The sequence below is a fragment of the Gorilla gorilla genome, chromosome 7 (assembly GCF_029281585.2).
Source record: "Gorilla gorilla gorilla isolate KB3781 chromosome 7, NHGRI_mGorGor1-v2.1_pri, whole genome shotgun sequence".
Taxonomy (NCBI): domain Eukaryota; kingdom Metazoa; phylum Chordata; class Mammalia; order Primates; family Hominidae; genus Gorilla; species Gorilla gorilla.
In genome coordinates, this window is record NC_073231.2 from 78,443,070 (window position 1) to 78,468,227 (window position 25,158).

Below are 25,158 nucleotides of genomic sequence, written 5' to 3' on the forward strand. Positions count from 1 at the left end.
ACCGCACCTGGCCAATTGTATTTTTAGTAGAGACGGGGTTTCACCGTGTTGGCCAGGCTGGTCTTGAACTCCTGACCTCAGGTGATCTGCCTGTCTTGGCTTCCCAAAGTGCTGGGATTACAGGCATGTGCCACCGCTCCCAGCCAGTGACATAATCTTTAAATTGATAGGACATAATGGCAAGTCTCAAAGGTGAGTGGAAGAATATCACCAATTATGAAGTATATTTGTCAGAGTTTAAGAGCAGAAAAAAGAAATCTAGGCTGAATTTTTATACAAGTCTTTATTTACAACTTGTTTAACAACTGTACACTTTTTGCAGCCTTGAAAACATTTTTGTACTTGAATGGGAAAATATAGTTTGACCAAATCTTAACTTTATTCTTCATATACATATACATATATTATATGCATACATATAAACACATACATATAATTAATACCGTAACAAGTTGGCAGTCGTAAAATTAAAATGAGTAAATGATATCAAAAGGAAATACAAGATTTCAAAAACACTAAAAATCCATCTTCTGGTGGTTTCCTGGACTTTATGTTTTTGTGATTTCAGTTGAAATTTCTTACTGAGGCTCTTTAACAAGTCATTCACCTCAGAAAAACAGCCAGAAAACCCACCAATCTCAACACATAGTAAATGGTTGGAAAACTCAGTAAACAGGTGGAAAAATGCTTGGACATCATTATGTACAACAGTGCTAAATCTGTATTTCATTTCTGAAGTGAGAAGTTCCAAGTCCGATGTGGACATTGTTTTTGGATTATAATGACAAAGAATGAAATTGTGAAAAATGTAAATTCAATACTCAATCAGAAATAAGAATATACCTAGCAATATCCTTTTTGCAAAGACTAAAATGCAAGGTGGATTACTACAATGTCAAATATGAAACTAACAACAATTCACAGAACAATCAATAGTACTTAAGACATGAATATAAGGCTTCAGAGTTGGGGCTGTACTCAATACAACTCCAGCTCCAATGTACTAAGGTTTCATCCAGCTCATCTAAAAAGTTTTAAAAATACTACAGGGGAAAAAAAAGCCTCTTTCTATCCCCAAGTTTTTTGATATAATTTATTAATCAAACTAAGGCAAATTATTATTAGATATGTTTGAATTTTACTATTCATTTCATAATCAAAAATTGAGTGTTGTAAATGGTGGGCAATTGTCAAAACATGAAAACTGCAAAACGAGATAAGCCTAGAAATTATTTTCTAAGTACAAAGCATTCTGAATTACACAGAACCTGTAAACAGCAAAGTTCATGACAGCGATGATATTTTAGTGCATTTGAATTATAAATAACTAAGGCTGTTAAAAAATAAAAGATTTGGGCCGGGCGCAGTGGCTCATGCCTGTAATCCCAGCACTTCGGGAGGCCAATGTGGGCAGATCACGAGATCAAGAGATCGAGATCATCCTGGCCAACAAGGTGAAACCCCGTCTCTACTAAAAATACAAAAATTAGCTGGATGTGGTGGCATGTGCCTGCAGTCCCAGTTACTTGGGAGGCTGAGGCAGGAGAATAGCTTGAACCCGGGAGGCGGAGGTTGCAGTGAGGCGAGATCGTGCCACTGCTCCAGCCTGGTGACAGAGCAAGCCTCCGTCTCAAAAAAAAAAAAAAAAATAAATAAATAAAAGATTGCTGTTAAAGACATTAAAAGGCCCCAAATCACTGATTGGCATTTGTGTACAGTCATTACTTGTATTTAGAGTAAAATGCTATTTCTTATTTCAAGCATATTGAAAACGTCCCTTAACTAATATGAATCGCTACAGAACACATACTAAAGTAGGTCACCAAGAAGATAATAAACTGAAGTCACACCACTTACCCATCTGTACTTGAACTACAATAAGAATTTCATCATAACTTGCTTGGAATTCGACACTGCTGGATCAAGTCTGTTGCTTGATTACAAAAATTTAAAGAGAAAGAAGAAAGCATCAAGACTGCCTAACAAAATAATTCTAAGCACCAAGCTGACTCAAAAGGATTATGGTTAGTCCCTTATTTCCATTAAAAAATTTAGACATGTTACTACAGATCCATTTAGTTATGTTAAGCACTTTAGTAGCAGGCCAAGTAAATTAATACATACTTTTAAATGTTTTCATTAGCTAAGTCACTGGAATAGTAAATGCCTTATACATAAAACCTAATTTGATTCATAATACAAGTTAATAAGAGCAGGAAGTTATGAAGATAAAAAAATTGTTTGCATCTTGATGTACCTTTGAGGTGGACTTTCAGGGGAAATGTTTAAGGGACAGAAACAAAAAAAAAAACTGTTGGCAATGTTCATTAGATCTATATAAATTTAAAAGGAAGGATATCATTAAGTCTATCAATCTTTATTTGAAATAAGCATTCATATGAATTTGCCTGATAAATGTTAACTATATAACATCAATTTATATTATATTTTTTTTAGAGACAGGGGTCTTGCTTTGCCACCCAGGCTGGAGTGCAGTCAGGTGTGATCAGACCTTACTGCAGCCTGAACCTCCTGGGCTTAAGCGATGCTCCTGCCTTGACCTCTGGAGTAGCTGGGACTATAGGCATGAGCTACCATGCCCAGCTAATATCAATTTTAAAAGAGTTTACATAAAAAGGGAAAAAACACTGAAGATATTAAGAAATGATTTATAAAATGATTTTATCACTTGAAAAATAAAGTATTGAGAATCTGTTCTTAGAAAAATATATACTGAAGACTAGCTTAAAGGAATGGGGTTTTGATTTTTTCCAAGGTCTTTAAAAAGGATTAGTATTAATTTTTATTAGAGAAAAACTTTCTCTAAGTATGGTGGTAAAATCTCAGAGTTGTCTTAAGTTACTTCACTGCCTTTATTTTGTCCTTATTTTCTCTCTGGGCAATAAAAGTGCTGTTTAATAGCATTTTCGGCAATACTGGAAATGTTCTATACCTGTACTGTCTGATAGGTAACCACTATCCACATGTGACTGTGGAACACTTGAAATGTGGCTAGGCCACTGAGAAACTATAGTTTTAATTTTACTTAATTTTAACTGTCACATGTGGCTACTGAATAATCTACTCTTGTCTAGGTTAACAAGAAGACAATGGAAGTTAAGATACTTAGAGACTTAATCATTCAACAATTAATTAGTGGAAGATATTCAGAACATTGTATTTCGTCCTTATGTGTTATGTTTCACTTTTAATTTTTTAATTTGGGAGAGAAAAAAAGCAGTCCTTTCCCTCAAAGGCCAGGGTCTAGACTTCTCTATTCCAGCGTTGCTCTCTTCTAGATGAGCTTCTTATGCAAAGCACGTCAGTAGAACAGGGGGTAAGGTAGAAGAGAAACGTTTTGTACTTTAAAAGCATGTCTCTCATCTACAAACAGAACAAAACAAATGACAGAGTGTTCTCATAAGCAAATCTCTCTATTCTTTGGCAGTAATTGTGTCCATATTTATGTAACAAAATAAACAAGTATTTCAGTATTTTTGAACTATGATTTGAATATTAATATACTCAAGTTACAAATGTAGAAGTCCTGGCTCCTAAAGAAAGTCTCTCGGTAGACAAGTTGAAAACTTTGCTATATATGAATGTAAGAAAATGGCCAAGTTCACTGGGCATGGTGGCTCACGCCTACAATCCCAGCACTTTGGGAGGCCGAGGCGGGTGGATTACCTGAGGTCAGGAGTTCAAAACCAGCCTAGCCAATATGGCGAAACCCTGTCTTTACTAAAAATACAAAAATTAGTTGGGCGTGGTGGTGGGCACCTGTAATCCTAACTACTCGGGAGGCTGAGGTGGGAGAATCACTTGAAACCGGGAGGTGGAGGCTGCAGTGAGCTGAGATTGTGCCACTGCACTCCAGCCTGGGCAACAGAGTGAGACTCAGAGTGAGACTCCATCTCAAAAGAAAAGAAAAGAAAAAAGAAAACAGCCGAGTTCATAAAACCTATCTGTTACAGGGGAACTCAGAATGCTTTTGCAGCCTGCCATCTTTAGTGCCTGCCTTTCCAGTCACCTCTTCCCCACCATTTTCCTGATCCTCCGACTTGACAGCTCCCAGAACTCGGCTTTCCTGTCTTTTAGGTACATGCAGTGACGGAGGCACTGCTGAAGTTAGGGGCAATCTGCAGGTTTGTGTTTCAGGAGGCAGGCAAACCAAAGGTAAGAACATCTTCTAATTAACTGTAAGATGGGATAATTTTTATGAATACAACTTCAGAAAGCATCAAGTTTCAAGGGTGTTTGCGTTTGAAAGGATTTGGCTTCTAAGAATTACATTATAAAAGAGTCTTCTTAAGGAGACATGTAAAAAGTAACTCATACCCAGTAGCTCCAACCCAGCTTCCAACAGATTTCTAGACTTAGACCTTTAGATTTCTGACTTTAAGATAACAGAAAATGCCAGAAAGGTAGAGGGGAAGAGGGAAAATAATGATCTAATATTAGTAAAGTGCTACAAATTTTGCAGTAAAATATACTACATAAATGACTAGAAGTAACAGTAAATAATATTGATACTATATAAAGACTATATATTAAAACACTAAATAAAATACACACACTATAGAATGTACACGGAGTAATCACTCCGTGATTGGGTTGACAAATACACCAGAATAAACATGAGTCCTTTTTATTAATTTTACAACATAACTGCTAAAGTAATTATTTTCCTTCATCAAGCTAGTTACCACTCAAGTGATAACGCCTACCTGGAAGTCTCCCATGTTAAAGCCTCAACATGCTTTGGTAGTCTTCTTTCTCTCAAGTAGGAGTTGCTTTTCTCATGATACCTGATTCTTCCTCTAAGCTCTAAGTAGATATAATTCAGATTTGATAGTCCCATGGGCCCAAACTTTGAGGCCGTGGACACCTCTGATTTCACCTTTATCAGGTAAATAATGGCACAATGTTGAATATACTTTAAAAATGTCTACTTTTGCCTTCATTTAAAACAAAACTGTGTGGGGCTACCGTGTGTAAGTAAGAAGGACATAAAATTGAGCCTATGGCTTGCAAACTAGATAAGGCAGATCTAGATAACACCAAGTTGGTCACGATCTTCAGCCACCGCAGATTTCTTCTCATCTCATCAAATCATAGTATCCTTGGCGACCTAAAATCACTTTCTCAGCTTTAGTAATAGCCAAACAGTCTCAAAATGAAAATAAGTGTTTTTCCCTTTACTAATAAACATATACAACTACATTATGCACCTAGTTAATACTCAATGAAGGGAAGGACAATTAGAAAATAAATTAGATATTTGTTTACTCTTTTACTGAATAATCATGTAATACAGAGGATTTTAGGCAAACTATTGCTTTGGGAACATCTGTTTAGATAATGCAAGTTTTCATTGTATTAGGACTTCCCTTTGCCTGCATATTTGTTTATAATTAGGCTATTTCTTATCCCAATGATCCACTCCACTTTCTAGGAATGAATTTGCCTTAATAGCCTTCCATTACGTTCTTAGGTTTCTATACTCATGCAAACACACACAGCATGCAAACCGAGTCTTACAGAGTATTACTGGAAATTATAAGAAAACAGAAAACTTCTGAAGAGACATCAAGTAATTCCTGATCTATATCTATATATTTATCTATCATAGGAAAACATTTATAACCCCCCACAATCATCAAAACTCATATACTTGCCATAATTAGGTTCAGGTCTCTTGTTTCTCAAACAAATGTCCCTTTCTCTATCATTTCAGTCAATGTGGAGAATCCAAGGATGCTCATGTTTTAAGTTAACATGAATTAAATATGTTTTATAAGTTTCTATAGTCATATAGATAATACATGTGAAATGGTTTGATAAAAGGCTATTTAAAAAATAAAATCATCTATACATACTTCCCCAGAAAATCATCAGTGATTTAAAAGAGATGGATGCCACCCCATTTGTGCTGCCCCTTGTTTTCTAGAAAGGAAGCTAAATATTAATACTTCGGTAATTTGAGGGATTGGGTGGAAATTAGCTCTGTTAGCATATTATGTTATATTTTTTAGGCTTCTGGGAACTGAACAGCGTTTGCTGCAAAACTTTAGACCACTTCTGTGCTAAAACTGGACAATAAAACATTTTCAACAAAAGGAACATACACCAATTATTATTTAAATATTCTTTATAGATAGAAAATAAAAAATTAGATGACAGATACATTGAGAATAGCTTTCCTCATAGAAAAAACTTCATGATATAAAACATTCAAATCATTATTATAGTTATCAAGAATAAGCTCTGAAACCTCCTTCTAAATGTAATGAAACTAGGTGGGATAATTACCAAAAGAAACTGCCATTTTGACAGAATGATAGGAAGAGAGATTATCCTTATTGAATGGAAAATCCTTCTAATTTATAAAAATGAAAAAATAGAAAAAATGATAAAATAATTTTCAAAGATTCTGACATCCCATTTTATTTTGCTCAGAATAGTCTTTCATCCTACTGTATGGTATTACACAGGCTTCACTGTTAAGAAGTACAATGCTACATCAGTTTGACGGCCACTGCTAGGCAAAGAATCCCTTCATAATATAAGAATAAAAACTCAAAATATTCTTCTACAGTTTCATGAATAGACAACAAAAAGCACTTTGTCTTCATGTTGTTATTTTGCCCTCAGCAAAAAGCAAGATACCAAGCACTTTCCTCTCACTTTAGAAACAAAGATGTTCTTATCCACGTAGCTGTAAACTAGCTCGGTTTCCACTAGCTGTGGGTTGTGGATGCTTTCTCAGATAAATCACACATGATCCAGCTGGGGATAACTGGAGTTATCCTGGACTCAGAGATCTAGATAATAGGAGACTAAATGCAGAGTTAAGAGAATTTTTAAAAGTAATTTAGATTTTTGTTTCAAGATAATTCTTATATTGGGATAAAGACTTCCAAGTTTTTAACATGCTGTTATCATTAAAACAACAGGTGAATTTTTGTGAGGGAGCAGGAGAGGCTGAAAAATATTTCAAACAATTACTCAGCAAACGAGAATAAACCAAACTGCTACTTTCGAAAAGGAAATAGGAGGCTGGGGCAGTAACGCACGCCTGTAATCCCAGCACTTTGGGAGGCCAAGGTGGATGGATCACCTGAGGTCAGGAGTTAGAGACCAGCCTGGCCAATATGGTGAAACCGCGTCTCTTTGTATTTTGTAAAAATACAAAAATTAGCTGGGCGTGGTGGCAGATGCCTGTAATCCCAGCTACTAGGGAGGATGAGGCAGGAGAATCGCTTGAACCTGGTAGGCAGAGTTTGCAGTCAGCCAGGATCGTGCCTCTGCACTCCAGCCTGGGGGAGGGGAGGGGAAGGGAAGGGAAGGAAGAAAGGAAGGAGAAAAGAAAAGAAAAAAGAAAAGAAGGGAAGGAAGGAAGGAAGGAGAGATTAATAAATAATTAATTAATTATTTATTAATTTATTAATTAATAAAAAATTAATAAATAATTTTTTAATTATTATATTAACAATAAAACCTCAACAAAATCACAGACAGCAATTTCATCCTTATTATAGTCTAATAATCTAATTAAAACACTTAGGTTAAGGATATCTAATAGAAATGTCAATCTTGGTAAATTTTGGAACACGGGGTCTTTAGGGACTTCTTTTTCTGCATTACTATCGAATAGACAAATGGTAAAAGATATGACGGAGTTTTTCAAAGTTCTTTAAAAATATGTACAATTGTATACTTGATTCTCTTTTCAGATATTATACACTACTATATTTTCTGGATTACAAACTTCTGAAATACACACTGTGGAACATAAATGCTAGGTTTTAATATTCTTTAGTTCTTTACTTTGTATTTTCTCACCCTGGTTAGAAGGAAAACAGAAAATGATCTTCCTGTTTATAAGACTTCAGACACTGTGGTGACAGCGTGCTCCAACCCCACACAGCAACCCTGTACTTGCTCCATGCTGGTGCCTGGACAAGCTCCACTGCACAAGCCAACGTGGCCCCAGGAAGATGCTGTATGCGAGAGTTTGTAAAAATACAGCACAGCATCACTCACGATGAGGCAAAGCTCCTAGTGACTTTAAATTTCCAGATAGACCATACAACATCACGAATCTCCTGAGGAATCATTAATCATTACTAGAGAAACAGAAACGTCATAAACCCTGTCCAAAGCTGGACACCGGACATGGAGTTGCCACCGTTAGAGCTAAATTTTATTCTTGGCTTTCTGATACCTAAAGTATATTCAGAAGTTTTTTTTTTGTTTTGTTTTGTTTTTTTACAACAGCCTGTTTTGTTTTTAAACATCATAAAATGTTTAGAAATATAATTTCTCCTATGTAATGAAACTAATATACTGAATTTTATAGGTACAGTAAAGGAGAATGAAAATTATAAATGTAGGCCGGGCGCAGTGGCTCACGCCTGTAATCCCAGCACTCTGGGAGGCTGAGGCGGGTGGATCACGAGGTCAGGAGATCGAGACCATCCTGGCTAACATGGTGAAACCCCGTCTCTACTAAAAAATACAAAAAATTAGCCGGGCGTAGTGGCGGGCGCCTGTAGTCCTCGCTACTCAGGAGGCTGAGGCAGGAGAATGGCGTGAACCCGGGAGGCGGAGCTTGCAGTGAGCCGAGATCGCGCCACTGCACTCCAGCCTGGGTGACAGAGCGAGACATCATCTCACAAAAAAAAAAAAAAAGAAAAAGAAAATTATAAATGTAAACATCAAAATAATAGCATACAACAGATGCTGAAGAAAAGTCAGAAGTACGACTGGGTGCGGTGGCTCATGCCTGTCATCTCAGCACTTTGGGAGGCCGAGGTGGGTAGATCACGAGGTCAGGAGTTTGAGACCAGCTTGGCCAACATGGTGAAACACCATCTCTACTAAATTACAAAAATTAGCCAGCCATGGTGGTGGGCACCTGTAATCCCAGCTACTCCGGAGGCTGAGGCAGGAGAATTGCTTGAACCCGGGAGGCAGAGGCTGCAGTGAGCCGAGATCGTGCCACGGCACTACAGCCTGGGTGACGGAACGAGGCTCTGTCTCGGGGGAAAAAAAAAGTCAGAAGTAAAACTCCCCTCTAAAAGCCTGGCGCCTTTCCAACCCAGATAGAGAAAAAATATCTGGGTAGGTGGATGGGTAGGAGATTAGGACTGAGGCTGTAAATAGAAAATGAAAATGAAAACCTCTCATCTCACAGAACAAAACTCATTCAGTGAGTAGTTCACAGACTGTTTTTTTTTTTCTTCCTTGCGTCGGAGTTTCGCTCTTGTCGCCAGGCAGGGGTGCAATGGCGCCATCTCGGCTCACTGCAACCTCTGTCTCCCAGGTTCAAGCAATTCTCCTGCCTCACCCTCCCAAGTATCTGGGACTACAGGCACACACCACCATGCCTGGCTAATTGTTTGTATTTTTAGTAGAGACGGAGTTTCACCATGTTGGACAGGCTGGTCTGGAAGTCCTGACCTCAGGTGATGTGCCTGTCTCAGCCTCCCAAAGTGCTGGGATTATACGCGTGAGCCACTGCACCTGGCTCTTGTTTTCATCCATCATATTCTGCAGGTACAATTTTCCCAAAATTTTAACTTACCAAGGTTAGTGCTCATATTCCAATTTGATTGATTGATTGATTGACTGATTGAGACAGAGTCTCACTCTGTCGCCCAGGCTGGAATGCAGTGGTGCGATCTCAGCTCACTGCAGTCTCTGGCTCCTGAGTTCAAGTGACTCTCCTGCCTCAGCCTCCCAAGTAGCTAGGATTACAGCCACATGCCACCATGCCCAGCTAATTTTTGTAATTTAGTAGAGATGGGGTTTCCCCATGTTGGCCACCCTGGTCTCAAACTCCTGACCTCAAGTGATCCACCCCCACCTAGGTCTCCCAAATGGTGGGCTTGCAGGCGTGAGGCACCACGTCTGGCCCCAATTTGCTTTAAAAATAGTTGGATCCTCAGGCTATTTGTGAAACACGGGTAGAGGTAAGAACCGTCTGAAAGTTTTTAATCTTTTACTTTGGAAACTTTGCAGTTGATCAGGTCTGCTTAGCCTCCTGAAGCCCTACAGCAGTTCTACTCATGGCTATCTCCATTTATCCCTAACTTTTGCTGCTTTGTGGTCTTGTCAGGCAGAAGCATTCATGCTGTGCTCAGACTTCTGTACTTAATGTAAAAAATTAGCACAATGTATGGCTCCAGTTCTGTGTATACTCTAATATCTTTCTTCAACTACGGCTTCTGAGGACAAACAAATACTACTGATTTTTAGGTCATCTTTCTTATTAAAAAGAAAGAAAGAATTTAAAAATCAAACACTTGAATACAGTTGCTGAAAATTCTTAATTACATTTAGCTTGATTTGAGGTTACTTATTCGTATTTAACATAAAGAACTAAATGAAACCTGAACTTGCAAATAGCAAGTACATGAGAAAACATCCTCCTATATTAAGTGACCTAACCTAAAAATAAACAAAAAAACCATGACCTAATTCCAGAAATGTTTTGCTTTCAAAAAATGGGCTACGTTGCAAGAAAAAAGACTTAAATATAATTTGGGACCAAATACATAAGTCAATATGGAAAGTTAGAAGGCATTTCATTTATAAATGAATGATATTTCGCACTTATATAGCACCTTATATATACAAAGTGCTTTACAATGATTACTCGACAGCCCATTCATCAATGTAAATAAATGTGGTTTACAATCTGTTAACAAATGTAAGCACTTTGAGGCAACCAAATATCCAAGAAAATCTATTTAGTAACAAATTCCTGGACTAGCAGATAGATGTGAGAAAAAACGTAAAGAGATCTGCCATAATATAACATACAAGAAGTTACTAATGTTAGTGACTGATATTAAGATGTCAAGTGTTAGAAATTGTTAAAAAATGGAAGGTTTTATATTAAAGAACAAGTAAAACAAACGGGGCATAAGTCAACAAACAGCCCAAAAATAAGACTACCAATAACTTGTACATATATGAAAGATAACTCTTTTAGATGTGGAAAGCAACTGAAGGTATGTCAACCACATTGTTAGAAAATGATCCTCAGTTACTAAGATATTCCAAAAGAACAAGAAATTAATGCAGTGCCTAATTTTTTTTCTTTTGTAATTTATCCCAAAATAACCTCACCAAACATTCACTTCTGCCAGCAAACAAGACAGCAGGAAATAATGAAATTTTATGTATTTATGTTTTAAAAATAGTCTCCAAATCTTTGGACAAATTTAATTTCCTATAAAACAATGTGAAAACTCATTTTTTCCTCAAATAATTCTACTAGGTGCCTTAGGGAAGATGTGATTAGCACCTCTGCCAATGTATTCACGTCTTTGCAAAAAGAACACTTGTCAACCATTTTGTATAGTAAATATGCAAGTTATTTGAACTGTACTTGGAAAACAATTGAAAACACAGATTAATACATCATAAAAAGATTAATTCCCTTTAAACAAAGACATTCTTAGAAAGCATGGTAACACACAGGCACAATAAAGAATATAAATTGTATATCAATTATTGGCAGAAAATCTAATTCATTACAAAGCCTATACCTTTGAAGAAGAGGACATTTTCATACAAAGAAAAGTATTACACTATTATACAACATTTTTAATTGAACATGTACAAATTTTTGGCACATTAAAAATAACTGAAAGGACTACAAAATAAAAACCAAAGAAACTAAAACAAAGATACAGGAGAGAGAAAAAGTCCTCAAAATGAGAAACACTAAGTATTGACACAGAAGAGAAACAAAAAATAAGCTGGCTGAGTTTCCTGAAATGTTCTTGTGTGTAACAGAAGTATGTTGTGGGTGCAGGTGTCTGTAATTGAGCGGCACGACTTCTCTACCTTGCTGTGGCCGGCTGCACGTGGCCTGGGTATGATCTTCTGCTGCTGGTTGCTTGCCTCTGCCTCGCCAGAAATGACTGCCCTGAGCCTGTGCTTGCCAGTCTATCTTCAGCTGCCTTTTTATGCAGGGTCATTCCCTGCAACATTAAAACGAAAAAAGGAATCAATGAAAAAATAGTGGAACATACTTCACAAAAGAAAATTTCATCATGCAGAATTTGTTACAGTGTATCATAAAGCACAATTAGGAATGTTAATACTACTCACTATAGATTAAAATCTCATAGAGGCATTTTAGTTCCCATAATTAGGCACAAATTTTCTTTTGGAAAAATTCAGGCTTCATTGTCTGATTTTACAATAAACAATACAGCAGATGATAGAGACAGACATTACCCATACTCAATCATACTTCCTTTCAAATTAAATGTAGAAAGTGGTTTTTTTCCCAAGGAAAAGAGTATGATTCGTAGCAGTTGATTCACTCAGGCGGTAGAAATCACAGGGTTTATTTAGAATGAAAAACACAAATGCTTGTGTTGTTTCTTAAGGTGGAAAGCCACACTAGGTACTGTACATACCAGCATGCTGTTTTTCTTCACTTCAAGGCAGATTTGTATTCTCAAACAAATTAAGAAAACTTCCTGACAGTCCACAACAGAGGGCCCAAATGAGAGAAGGGGGTCTTTCTTGAAGACAGGAGAAGGATCGCCTACTAACTTAGAAGGGAGAGGAGGCAACTGCTGGACCCAGAGCACCTTAACAGGAGGGAGGAAACCTCCAGGGCACTCCCTGACTGCGGAGGAATGACAAGAATATGATAATAACACTACTTACTAAAGGCAGAAGTCTATGAGTAGATCAGGAAAAAAGCAGTTTTTTGGTACTCATTTAATAAGACAATGAAGAATCCTAGCCAGAGAAACATTAAGAACTGAGTAGTGGCTCATGCCTGTAACCCCAGCACTTTGGGAGGCTAAGGTGGGAAGATCACTTGAGGCTAGAAGCTCAAGACCAGCCTTAGCAAAATAACAAGAAACCCCCTCTCTAAAATAATAAAAAAATTAGCTGGGCATGATGGCATGCCCATAGTCCCAGCTACTTGGAAGGCTGAGGTGGGAGGCTCGCTTGAGCCCAGGAGGTTGAGGCTGCAGTGAGCCGTGATTACACCACCGCACTGTAGCATGGGAACAGTGCGAGAACTTGGCTCAAAAACAATAACAACAACAACAAAAATGAAAGAACTGAGAGCTGCTGTTTAATCTCACCAATGACTGAATGCAAGTAAACTGCTGGGCATAAGCAGAAGCTGGCAGCAAGGAAGAAAAAAGCAATCAAGAGGCAAAAGGAGAGTCAGGTGGAAAAGCCAAACTACAGGATGCAATGAAGGATGTGCAGAAGACAGAAGGCTGGAAGATACATCACTAGCTGGTTTCTAGGGAAAACAGGTCATGGCTTTGCATTGTTTTATCTTTTTTCATTTTTTTTTTAGATGGAGTCTTGCCATGTTGCCCAGGCTGGTCTCAAACTCCTGGGTTCAAGAGATCCTCCCACCTTGGCCACTCAAAGTACTGGAATTACAGGCGTGAGCCCATGCGCCCAACCTCAGCTTTGCATTTTTAATACAATTTCAGTCTATCCTATCAACCCAAATACATAATATTTTCCAAATAAGAAAAATCTAAAATATGTTTTTAAACTCAACTTGAAATCAGAGAATTTAAAGTTTTGAATAAAATTGACAAATATTTATTGGTAATCTTTAACTTATACATTTGGCTACATATATTAAAAATTTGTATTTTATTTAAATATTCTCATTTTTCCACTTTCACATTTCAAGCAATTTATTCAAATTCTTCACATAGGTTAAAGACCTCAGTCTATTGCAAGGGCATTCTCTGAGCTACTTAATACCTCTTCCCAGCACTCATCATTTCCATTTAAGTAACCTGAGAAGCAGAACTTTCTGAATGTAAGCATGATGGTTTACTTATCTGAACGTAACTTCTGGGAGTCTATTTGGAGTTATTCCTTCACTCTCTGAAGAGTTAAAAATTAGGACTATTCTGGCCGGGCGCGGTGGCTCATGCCTGTAATCCCAGCACTTTGGGAGGCCGAGGAGGGGGGATCATGAAGTCAGGAGATTGAGACCATCCTGGCTAAAACGGTGAAACCCTGTTTCTACTAAACAAAATACAAAAAATTAGCCAGGCGTGGTGTCGGGCACCTGTAGTCCCAGCTACTCGGGAGGCTGAGGCAAGAGGATGGCGTGAACCCAGGAGTCGGAGCTTATAGTGAGCCGAGATCATGCCACTGCACTCCAGCCTGGGCGACAGAGAAAGACTCCATTTAAAAAAAAAAAAAACAAATTAGGACTATTCTTTAGTACCGCTTCACAGAATAAATCATTCTGGCTCCATAAGAAACAAAATATGTGAAGTCATAAAAATCAATCCAGAATATGAGATTATTGGGCTCGGTGGGGTGGCTCATGCCTGTAATCCAGCACTTTGGGAGGTGAGGCGGGTGAATCACGAGGTCAGGAATTCAAGAACAGCCTGGCCAAGATGGTGAAACCCTGTCTCTACTAAAAATACAAAAATTAGCCAGGCGTGGTGGCGGGCGCCTGGAACCCCAGTTACTCGGGAGGCTAAGGCAGAGACTTGCTTGAACCCGGGAGGTGGAGGTTGCAGTGAGCCAAGATTGCACCACTGCACTCCAGCCTGGGTGACAAAGTGAAACTCTGTCTCAAAAAATAATAATAGTAATATGAAATTATTAATAAGGCCTGAAATGCAGAGCTCCTAGATTGCTAACACTAAGCTTCCAGGAGGACAGGGAAGAGACAGAATAGTTTAAAAGTTAGAACTAATTCCCAGAGAATTTCTTTAAATATATAGTTTTATTTTTTCTATTTTTTGAATTTTAATTTTCAAGAAATCTGTATTTGTTTGTTTGTTTTCTGAGACGGAGTCTCGCTCTGTCGTCAAGGCTGGAGGGCAGTGGTGTGATCTCGGCTCACTGCAACCTCCACCTCCCAGGTTCAGGCGATTCTCCTGCCTCAGCCTCTGGAATACCTGGGATTACAGGCACCCGCCACCACAACCTGCTAATTTCTGTATTTTTAGTAGAGATGGGGTTTCACCATGCTGGCCAGGCTGGTCTCCAACTCCTGAGCTCAGGTGACCCGCCCACCCTGGCCTCCCAAAGTGCTGGGATTACAGGTGTGAGCCATCGTGCATAGCCTATATTTGTCAACAATAGTATTCTAACTCTGATACGATTTCCTCTCTGGTTTTAAAATTGCAATAAAATCTTAGATATGCAGTTTTTGTTTTTTGGTTTTTTTTTGAGACAGAGTCTCACTCTGTCACCCAGGCTGGAGTAAAGTGGTGCAATCCCAACTTCCGCCTCCGGGGTTTAAGCGATTCTCGTGCCTCAGCCTCCTGAGTAGCTGGGACTAGAGGCATGTGCCACCATGCCTGGCTAATTTTTGTATTTTTAGTAGAGACGGGGTTTCACCATGTTGTGGCCAGGCTGGTCTCAAATTCCTGACCTCAGGTGATCTGCCTGCCTCAGACTCCCAAAGTGCCATGATTACAGGCATTAGCCACCGCACCCAGCCATAGATATGCAGTTTTGACCAAGGCAAATACAGATGTGAAAATAATATATAATGAAATTTATGAATTTTTGACAAAGATCAAATCACAGTGTTCAGAGGCCAGGGACACTAACCTTTAAGAGGCAGTTATCAATTATAACTGTAAAACAAAAACAATGGTACTGTGCCAGTAACAGAGCTACAGGGTCGCAGTGGGATGTTAAAAGCAATCTGGGGCTGGGTGCGGTGGCTCACGCCTGTAATCCCAACATTTGGGAGGCCAAGGCAGGTGGATCACAAGGTCAGGAGTTCGAGACCAGCCTGGCCAATATGGTGAAAACCTGTCTCTACTAAAAATACAAAAATTATTTGGGCGTGGTGGCAGGCATCTGTAGTCCCAGCTACTTGGGAGGCTGAGGTGGAGGTTGCAGTGAGCTGAGATCACACCACTGCACTCCAGCCTAGGATACACAGCGAGACTCTATCTCAAAAATAAATAAATAAATAAATGGAATCTGGTCCCATTTCTTGTCTTGGACAACTTTTTTTTTTTTGAGACAGTCTTGCTGTGTCACCCAGGCTGGAGTGCAATGGCACAATCTCGGCTCATTGCAACCTCTGCTTCCCAAGTTCAAGCGATTCTCCTGCCTCAGCCTCCCAAGTAGCTGGGATTACAAGCATGTGCCACCATGCCCAGCTAATTTTTGTATTTTTAGTAGAGACAGGGTTTCACCACATTGTCCAGGCTGGTCTCAAACTTCTGACCTCGTGATCCGCCCACCTGGCCTCCCAAAATGCTGGGATTACAGAAGTGAGCCATCACGCCTGGCCAACTAACATTTTTTAAAGGCAGAAGTGGTCTTATTGGGAAGAACAAAAAACAAAAGGAAGACAGAAAGTCTTGAAAAATACTTCAGAAGTGCAGCACTCTTTAAAATCCGTAACTATTCACATCCCAACCAGGATGCTGATGAGCATTAGGTTTTGTGTTGGGATATTCAATTTCAAAACCTGCAGTGGTTCAGGGTCTGACATTGTGAACATTTTCCAAACCCCATGAGATAAACTACCCTCAATCAAATACCATCCTGCAAAGACACTGAAATAATCCCACAAAACAAAAACTATTGCATCTGTGTTTAGATGGTATTAATGTCCCTTCTCTTACAATAAAGTCTCTGAGGGACAGAAATTAGACTGACATTTATCTTTCTATCCTCTAGAAATAATGTTTTCAAAATGCTCTAACCCTGTTTACAGTGGTTCTCATAGTTGCTTTTCAGTTCAGAAATAGCATTAAGATTCTGTTAGTGTATGTTAGGATAGCAATTACTTTCAGATTCATTTGGCAGAGTGACTTCTACAGTAAAGGGAATATAATAAGTATTACATATTCATTGAAGTTTTCATTATGCTCCAAAGTACTATTTTCTTACCATATTGTACCAGGCACTAACAATATATTTCTCTTCCATCTCTCTCTGACTCTTTGTTTTCTCATATTCTTTCTAAAAAAAAAAAAAAAAGCACATGTAAATATGTAAAGATATAAAATAACTCAATATAAATAAAATACTTACAATTAATTGTTAAAACTCATGAACACAATTGTAAAATATAACAAGGCTCCCAGAACATTGAAATCAAAACACAATTATTTTATTGTACAGTATAGTAAACTACCTCTAATGAGTGGAACAGTCGGTCTCGTTCCTGGAGCTGATTTTTAAGAGCTTGTATTTCTGGTGCTGCTCCTTGATTCTGTTTAGGATCTAAAGTACGGATGACCTGCAAAAAATAATAAAAGAAAAATTTAAAAAGTCTCAAACTTAAAGAATGTAACGTTTAAGAAAAGAATGACTATTTTTTTTAAAATAAAAGGATAAACTTATGAAAAATCAAAGGCTATCTTACAAGGGTATTTTAAAAAGTAAATGTGGCCTGGAGTGGTGGCTCATGCCTGTAATCACAGCACTTTGGGAGGCTGAGGCAGGTGGATCACTTTAGCTAAGGAGTTTGAGACCAGCCTGGGCAACATAGTGAGAACCATCTCTACAAAAAGTGTTTAAAAAATTAGCTGGGTGTGGTGGTGCACCCCTATAGTCCCAGCTACTCTGGAGGCTGAGGCAGGACGATCACTTGAGCCTGGGAGGTTGAGGCTGCAGTGAGCTGAGATCATGTCACTGTGCTCCAGCCTGGGCAACAGAGCAAGAATCTGTCTAAAAAAAATTAAAAGTAAACATATGAAATAGTATTAACTGTTGTAACTTGAAGTAAAAATTTTTTATGGGTACATAATATTTGTACAAACATAAAACTTTTTACTTATATAAAGAACCAATTATAAAAAGTAATTCTGGCTTAAAATTAATAAATGCAGTCATGTACCACATAATGATGTTTCAGTCAACGATGAACCACATATATGATGGTGGTCCCATAAGATTATAAGGAGCTGAAAAAGTCCTATCACAAAAATAACTTAACATTGTGTAACTATTTCCTTCTACTATTCAGTACAGTAATGTGCTGTACAGGTTTGTACCTAGAAGTAATACTCCATACCATATAGCCTAGTTGTGTACTAAACTATAGCATACAGTTTTGCATAAGTACACTCTACAATGTTTGCACAATGACAAAATCACCTAAGGATGCATTTCTCAGAACGTGTCCCTGTTATTAAATGACATGTGTCTGTACAGTGGACACTACTGACAGTGGTCTACTCTTTTCCTTTCCTCTGATCTGGTCTGCTAGACTTCTGTCTCTGATCAGATACGTACTTTGGGGAGAGGGTCCTGACTGGTGTAAGCCTATCACTGTGGCCCCATTTCTTCCTCTGCTGGCAATCCTGTTTGGGCATGGACATTGGATGTGATTCTGGCTGGCCAACTAGAGGACTACTGGGAAAGGTCTTTTTACTTCTCCACCCAATATTTTTATTTAGTTTTATTTTATTTTTAAAGACAGAGCCTTGCTCTGTCACCTAGGCTGGAGTGCAGTGATGTGATCATAGCCCACTGCAGCCTTGAACCACTGGGCTCAAGTGATTTTCCTGCCCCAGCCTCCTGAACAGCTAGGATTACAGGTGCATGCCACCATGACCAGCTAATTTTTTAAAACTTTTTTTTGTAGAGACGGAGTCTGGATATGTTGCCCAGACTGACCTCAAACTCCTGGGCTAAAGCAATCCTCCAGCCTTGACCTCCTACAGCGACAGGATTACAGGCGTGAGCCACTGTGCCCAGCTCCCCTAATACTTTTACTATCAAAATGTTCAAGCCCATAGAAAACTTGAAAGGGTAGAATAAAAATCCATTTACCTTTAACCTAGACTCACCAATTGCTTCATTGCCATATTTGATTTCTCTCCACACACACACACACACATGCTGTTACTTATTTGGGAACTATTTTAAAGTCTCCCAAATAAGTTATTCAGGCCTCATAACGCATAACCTTTAAATACTTGAGCACAAATCTCCTTAAAGATATTAACTTACATAATCACAAAGCATTATCATCTGTAAGAAAACTGACCCCCTTGGCCAGGCACGGTGGCTCACACCTGTAATCCCAGCACTTTGGGAGGCCGAGGCGGGCGGATCACGAGGTCAGGAGATCAAGCCCATCCTGGCTAACACGGTGAAACCCTGTCTCTAATAAAAAATACAAAAAATTAGCCGAGTGTGGTGGCGGGCACCTGTTCCCAGCTACTCGGGAGGCTGAGGCAGGAGAATGGCGTGAACCCGGGAGGCGGAGCTTGCAGTGAGCCAAGATCGCGCCACTGCACTCCAGCCTGGGCGACAGAGCGAGACTCCGTCTCAAAAAAAAAAAAGAAAATTGACCCCCTTAACCCCCAGTCCAGGACTCAGAGATGAATGCCTTGATTTGGCAATTAGCAGGGGGCTCTTTTCAATTAGAATGGGTCCTGTGCTCTCCCACAATCCACGGCCTGTTCTTGTTTTCATGACAGTGACTTCTATCCCAAATTTTGGATTTACCTGATGGTTTCCTGAACGTGTTATTTAGCTTGTTCCAATAAACCTTATTTTGCCTGTGAACTGGAAATAGAAGGTTGCTTAAATTCAGGTTAACTATTATTTACAACGATACTCCATCAAGAGGCACAGGATATCAGCTGTCCTATCATTAATTGGTGTTGTTAATTTTGATGACTAATAAGGTGGCAAGTGCCACTCATTTCCCACACAAAGTACATTTTCCTCTTGGTAATTAGTAAGTAATCCATGGAATGACCTATTTTGACCACTGCTTGTTGCTCAGGTTCTTTTTATTTGTTATAAGATTTGTTCTTCTCCTGAGAGTTTTCTGCATTAAGAAGTTGCTGTAGTGTCCATCCATTATATTTGAGACTTCACTGAAATGTGATCAGAAGGCAGAGTGAGATGCCTACAAAATTCATACTTACACTTTTGGCTTTCTCTAAGTATTTTTTGTATCGTTCTTCCATTTGCTTCATTTCTTCCTCTTTCTTTCGTAAAGCTTCTTGTAATTCTTCAATTTTTAAGGCTGCAGATGAGACATAGTAAAATATATATATTTAGATAATATATATAAATTGTTATAATATAAATAAATTTATTTTAGATTACCACAATTTTAAAAATATTTTAATTGACTAATAACAAATAGTTAACAGCTTTGAGAGACTGGTCTATTTTTACACATAATTTTATTTTTAAAAAATTCAGAATTTTTTTTTTTTTTTTTACAAAAAGATTTTCTTATAAATAAATAAAAACTCCAGTATGGAAGTACATAAATAAAGAATCCATGAGGGATGAATGGATAAACAAAATGTAGTACATAGATATAATATTATTCAGCCTTAGTTATGACACATGCTATGATATGGAGACATTATGTTAAGTGAAATAAACCAGATACAAAAGGACAAATATTATATGATTCTACTTATATGAGTGACCTAGAATAGTCAAATTCAGAGACAGAAAATGGAACAGCGGTTATTAGCGGCTGGGGAGAGGGAGGAAGGGAGAGTTATTGTTTAATGATAGAGAACTTCGGTTTGAGATGATACAGTTTTGTAGATGGGTAAAAGTGATAGTTGTGCTATGTGAATGTCCTTAATGTCACTGGACTATACACTAAAAATGGCTTAAAATGGGTGTGTTTTGTATATTTTACCACAATAAAAATAAGTCTGTTCTCTCACCTCTTATCTCTTTATTAATACAAAAGAATTAACAAAATCAAGCTACCTACAGGAGTAAATATTTGGGAAGCACAAGTCTGGATGACTTACATGGAACTACATTATGAAAATATCTTAACATCATATAATATTCATTAGAATACAGAGTTAACGAAAAATTCAAAGTACAATCAGAAAGACATTATAAAGATGATTATATACTCCCTATATGTAAATAGAGCCTATTTCTTTCTTTTTTTTTTTGGAGACAGTCTCACTGGAGCACAGTGGCGAGATCTTGGCTCACTCCAACCTCTGCCTCCTGGGTTCAAGCGATTCTCCTGCCTCAGCCTCCCGAGTAGCTGGGTCTACAGGTGTGTGCCACCACCCCCGGCTAATTTTTTGCATTTTTAGTAGAGACGGGCTTTTACCACGTCGCCCAGGCTGGTCTCAAACTCCTGAGCTCAGGCAATCCACCAACCTCGGCCTCCCAAATAAATGCTAGGATTACAGGAGTGAGCCACTGTTGCTGGCCTTCTTTCTTTTTTGTGAGACAGGGTCTTGCTGTGTTCCCCAGGCTGGTCTTGAACTCCTGGGCTCAAGCAATCCTCCTACCTTGGCCTGCCAAATTGCTAGGATTACAGGCATGAGCCACCATACCCAGCCAATAGAGCCTATTTCTTAAATAAAAATTTAATATAGGCCAGGTGTGGTTGCTCACATCTGTAATCCCAGTACTTTGGGAGACTGAGGTGGGCAAGTGACTTGAGCTCAGAAGTTCAAAACTAGCCTGGGCAACATGGCAAAATCCCGTCTCTACAAAAAATTATAAAAATTAGCCGGGCAGGGTGGCTCATGCCTGTATCCCAGCTATTGGGGGGGTGGTTAGGTAGAAGGATAGCTTGAGCATGGGAGGTCAAGACTGCAGTGAGCTGTGATCATACCATTTACTCCAGTCTGGGCAACACAGCCAGACCCTATCTCAAAAATAAATAAACAGGCTGGGCACAGTGGCTCATGCCTGTAATCTCAGCACTTTGGGAGGCCGAGGCGGGCAGATCACGAGGTCAGGAGATCGAAACCATCCTGGCTAACATGGTGAAACCCCATCTCTACTAAAAATACAAAAAACTAGCCGGGTGTAGTGGCGGGCGCCTGTAGTCCCAGCTACTCGGGAGGCTGAGGCAGGAGAATGGCAAGAACCCAAAAGGCAAAGCTTTTAGTGAGCCAAGATCGCGCCACTGCACTCCAGCCTGGGTGAGAGTGAGACTCCATCTCAAAAAAAATAAAAATAAAAAATAAATAATTAAAAATTATCTAAACTCACTATCACTATGGCAGTATACAGCAAGCCCACTTAAAAACTATCCTAATTAGGAAAACTCACAGCTGTTGTTAAATCTTGGCTCGAGATCTTCAATAATGGCTCTCTTCTTCTGTAGTTCATTATTGGCCTCATGCAGCTTCTCTCTGTAACAAACAGGTAAACATCACCTACTACTGCTTCTGTAATTTTTTCCAGTTCAAATTAAAGATCTGAGTTCCTTATATTTGGATTACACTTGCATTGCATGCAAGTGATATGAAACATATATGAAAAGACAAAACACAAATTTAATATATTTAAAAAATAAGTAAAAAATAAAGACAAAAAAATTCCTCTGTTTGAAAAAGTAGTCATTTAGTTTAGATAGACCTGCATAAAGAGAGGGTATACATTTTTTCTAGGAATATTTAGATAACTTTGCAAAGGTTTTACCATGCAAAATCTTGTTGCAAAAAAATGAAGTTCTAAAAATAAGAATTAACAAATAGAACACTACATATTAATTAAAAAATGAACTAATGATATACTCAACCACATGAATAGATCTCACAGAATGTTGAACAAAGGAAGTCAAAGGGGTAACAATGTACGATTCTGTTACATACACTGATGTTAAAATGAGTGGAAGGTGATACAGATCAGCTGTGTGGCTAGTTTTGCGGTCAATCTACTGGAAGGAAGAATGAAGAACCGATCCGGGTCACCTAGGTTTGGGAGGCCTTGGCAGGCGGATCACTTGACATCACGAGTTCAAGACCAGCCTGGCCAATATGGCAAAACCCAGTCTCTGCTAAAAGTAGAAAAATTAGCCGGGTGTGGTGGTGGGTGCTTGTAATCCCAGCTACATGGGAGGGAGAATCGCTTGAACCTGGGAGGCGGAGGTTGCAGTGAGCCAAGATGGTGCCACTGTACTCCAGCCTGGATGACAGAGTGAGACTCCATCTCAAAAAAAAAAAAAAAATCTAGGAACTTAAGACGTGTACTTTATATGTTATATTCCAATATAAAGGTATTTAAATAATTAACTGAAAGTGAGATTTTTCCCCTGGTATTTGATAACGTGTAATTTTCCCTTTATCATATTTAATATGGCACTATGTAACATAACTAGGAAAAAAGGCTGCAAAAATGGGAAGATATAGAAAATCACTAATTAAAAAAAGCACTTTACGTCTTTCTGATCTTTTCTATGCATGATGCTCTCATAAACCTTTTTCTTTCTCAATAAATTTTTTGAGGATAAGACATATGCATTTATGACCTATGACAAAGAACATATACAATATAACAGTTAAAAGAATAATACAACTAAGCCCAGTGAATCACTACCATGTTAAAAAATAGAAATTGGCTGGGCACAGTGGTTCATGCCTATAATCCTAGCACTTTGGGAGGCCAAGGTGGGTAGACTGCCTGAGCTCAGGAGTTCGAGACCAGCCTGGGCAACATGGTGAAACCCCATCTCTACTAAAATACAAAAAATTAGCCGGGCATGGTGGTGTTTGCCTGTAGTCCCAGCTACTTGGGAGGCTAAGGTGGGAGAATTGCTTGAACCTGGGAGGCGGAGGTTGCAGTGAGCCGAGATTGCACCACTGCACTCCAGCCTGGGCAACAGAGTGAGACTCCGTCTCAAAAAAATAAATAGGCTGGGCGCAGTGGCTAACACCTGTAATCCCAGCACTTTGGGAGGCTGAGGCAGGCAGATCACGAGGTAAGGAGAACAAGACCATCCTGGCTAACACAGTGAAACCCCGTCTCTACTAAAAATACAAAAAATTAGCTGGGCATGGTGGTGGGCGCCTGTAGTCCCAGCTACTCGGGAGGCTGAGGCAGGAGAATGGCGTGAACCCGGGAGGCGGAGCTTGCAGTGAGCTGAGATCACACCACTGCACTCCAGCCTGGGTGACAGAGCGAGACTCCACCTCAAAATAAATAAAAATAAATAAATAAATAAATAAATAAATAAATAGACCAGGTGCGGTGGCTCACACCTGTAATCCCAGCACTTTGAGAGGCCAAGGCGGGTGGATCACAAGGTCAGGAGTTCAAGACCAGCCTGTCCAACATGGTGAAACCCCGTCTCTACTAAAAGTACAAAAATGAGCTGGGTGTGGTGGGGGGGGCCTGTAATCCCAGCTACTTGGGAGGCCAAGGCAGAGACCTGCTTGAACCCGGGAGGCGGAGGTTGCAGTGAGCCGAGATCATGCCACTGCAGTCCAGCCTGGGTGACAAAGTGAAACTCCGTCTCAAAATAAATAAATAAATAAATAAAGTTTAAAAACATAAAAATAAAAATAAATACAAATCATCCCCAAAACTTAGTAGTCATGCATGTCTCTATATTCTTCCCAGAGGTAACCAAAGTCAGAATTTGAATCATTCTCATTAAATTCATGATGGTTTTATTGTCTTTGTGCTATTCCTAAAAAATATATTGCTTAGGCCAGGCGCGGTGGCTCACATCTGTAATCCCAGCACTTTGGAAGGCCGAGGCGGGCGGATCACGAGGTCAGGAGATCAAGACCATCCTGGCTAAGACGGTGAAACCTCGTCTCTACTAAAAACACACAAAAAATGAGCCAGGCGTGGTGGCAGATGCCTGTGGTCCTAGCTACGTGGGAGGCTGAGGCAGGAGAATGTCGTGAACCCGGGAAGCGGAGCTTGCAGTGAGCTGAGATGGCGCCACTGCACTCCAGCCTGGGGGACAGAGCGAGACTCCATCACAAAAAAAAAAAAAAAAAAAAAATTATATCTATATATATATATATAGAGAGAGAGAGAGAGAGCACTTAATTTTGTGCAATTTAAATTTTATACATTAATCATTACGTATTATTCTGACTTGCATCTTTCACTAAACACTATGTTCTTGAGGTTCATCTGTGTTGATGTATTAGCCATGGTTTATTTCACATTTCCCCTATTGTTTGGTATTCTATTGTTTGAATATACCTCATTCAATCATTTTCCAATTGGTGAACATTTGCATATTATTTTTACTTTTCTGTGATTACAATGCTCTTCCATACTTTCTTCTAAATGCCTCCTGGTATGCACGGACAATATTTCTAGGAATCTAGGATATATATAGTAGAACTGAGAGGTCACAGAGTATGTGGCATGTCCAGGTTTACTAAGCAGACTGATGTATACTCCTACCAGCAATGGATGAGAATTGCC

The 25,158-nt window shown here is 39.0% G+C and overlaps 1 protein-coding gene across 2 annotated transcripts in view; it reads right to left on the bottom strand.

Annotated features, from left to right (window-relative positions):
- Positions 1-264: 264 nt before the first annotated feature.
- HOOK3 (hook microtubule tethering protein 3) overlaps positions 265-25,158 on the bottom strand; it is a 131,869-nt gene continuing 106,975 nt past the window's right edge. Inside the window, exons 18-23 of one of the 2 annotated variants that reach the window (XM_055349172.2) lie at positions 22,039-22,121; positions 19,905-20,005; positions 17,153-17,257; positions 16,906-16,977; positions 11,863-11,999; positions 265-3,384 (exon numbers count right to left, since the gene is read on the bottom strand). In XM_055349172.2, coding sequence (XP_055205147.1) covers positions 3,381-3,384; positions 11,863-11,999; positions 16,906-16,977; positions 17,153-17,257; positions 19,905-20,005; positions 22,039-22,121 — 502 coding nt within the window. In that variant the 3' untranslated portion in view covers positions 265-3,380. Of the gene's footprint in view, positions 12,000-16,905; positions 16,978-17,152; positions 17,258-19,904; positions 20,006-22,038; positions 22,122-25,158 lie in introns of both variants that reach the window. The other variant, XM_031013584.3, reaches the window with a different exon arrangement.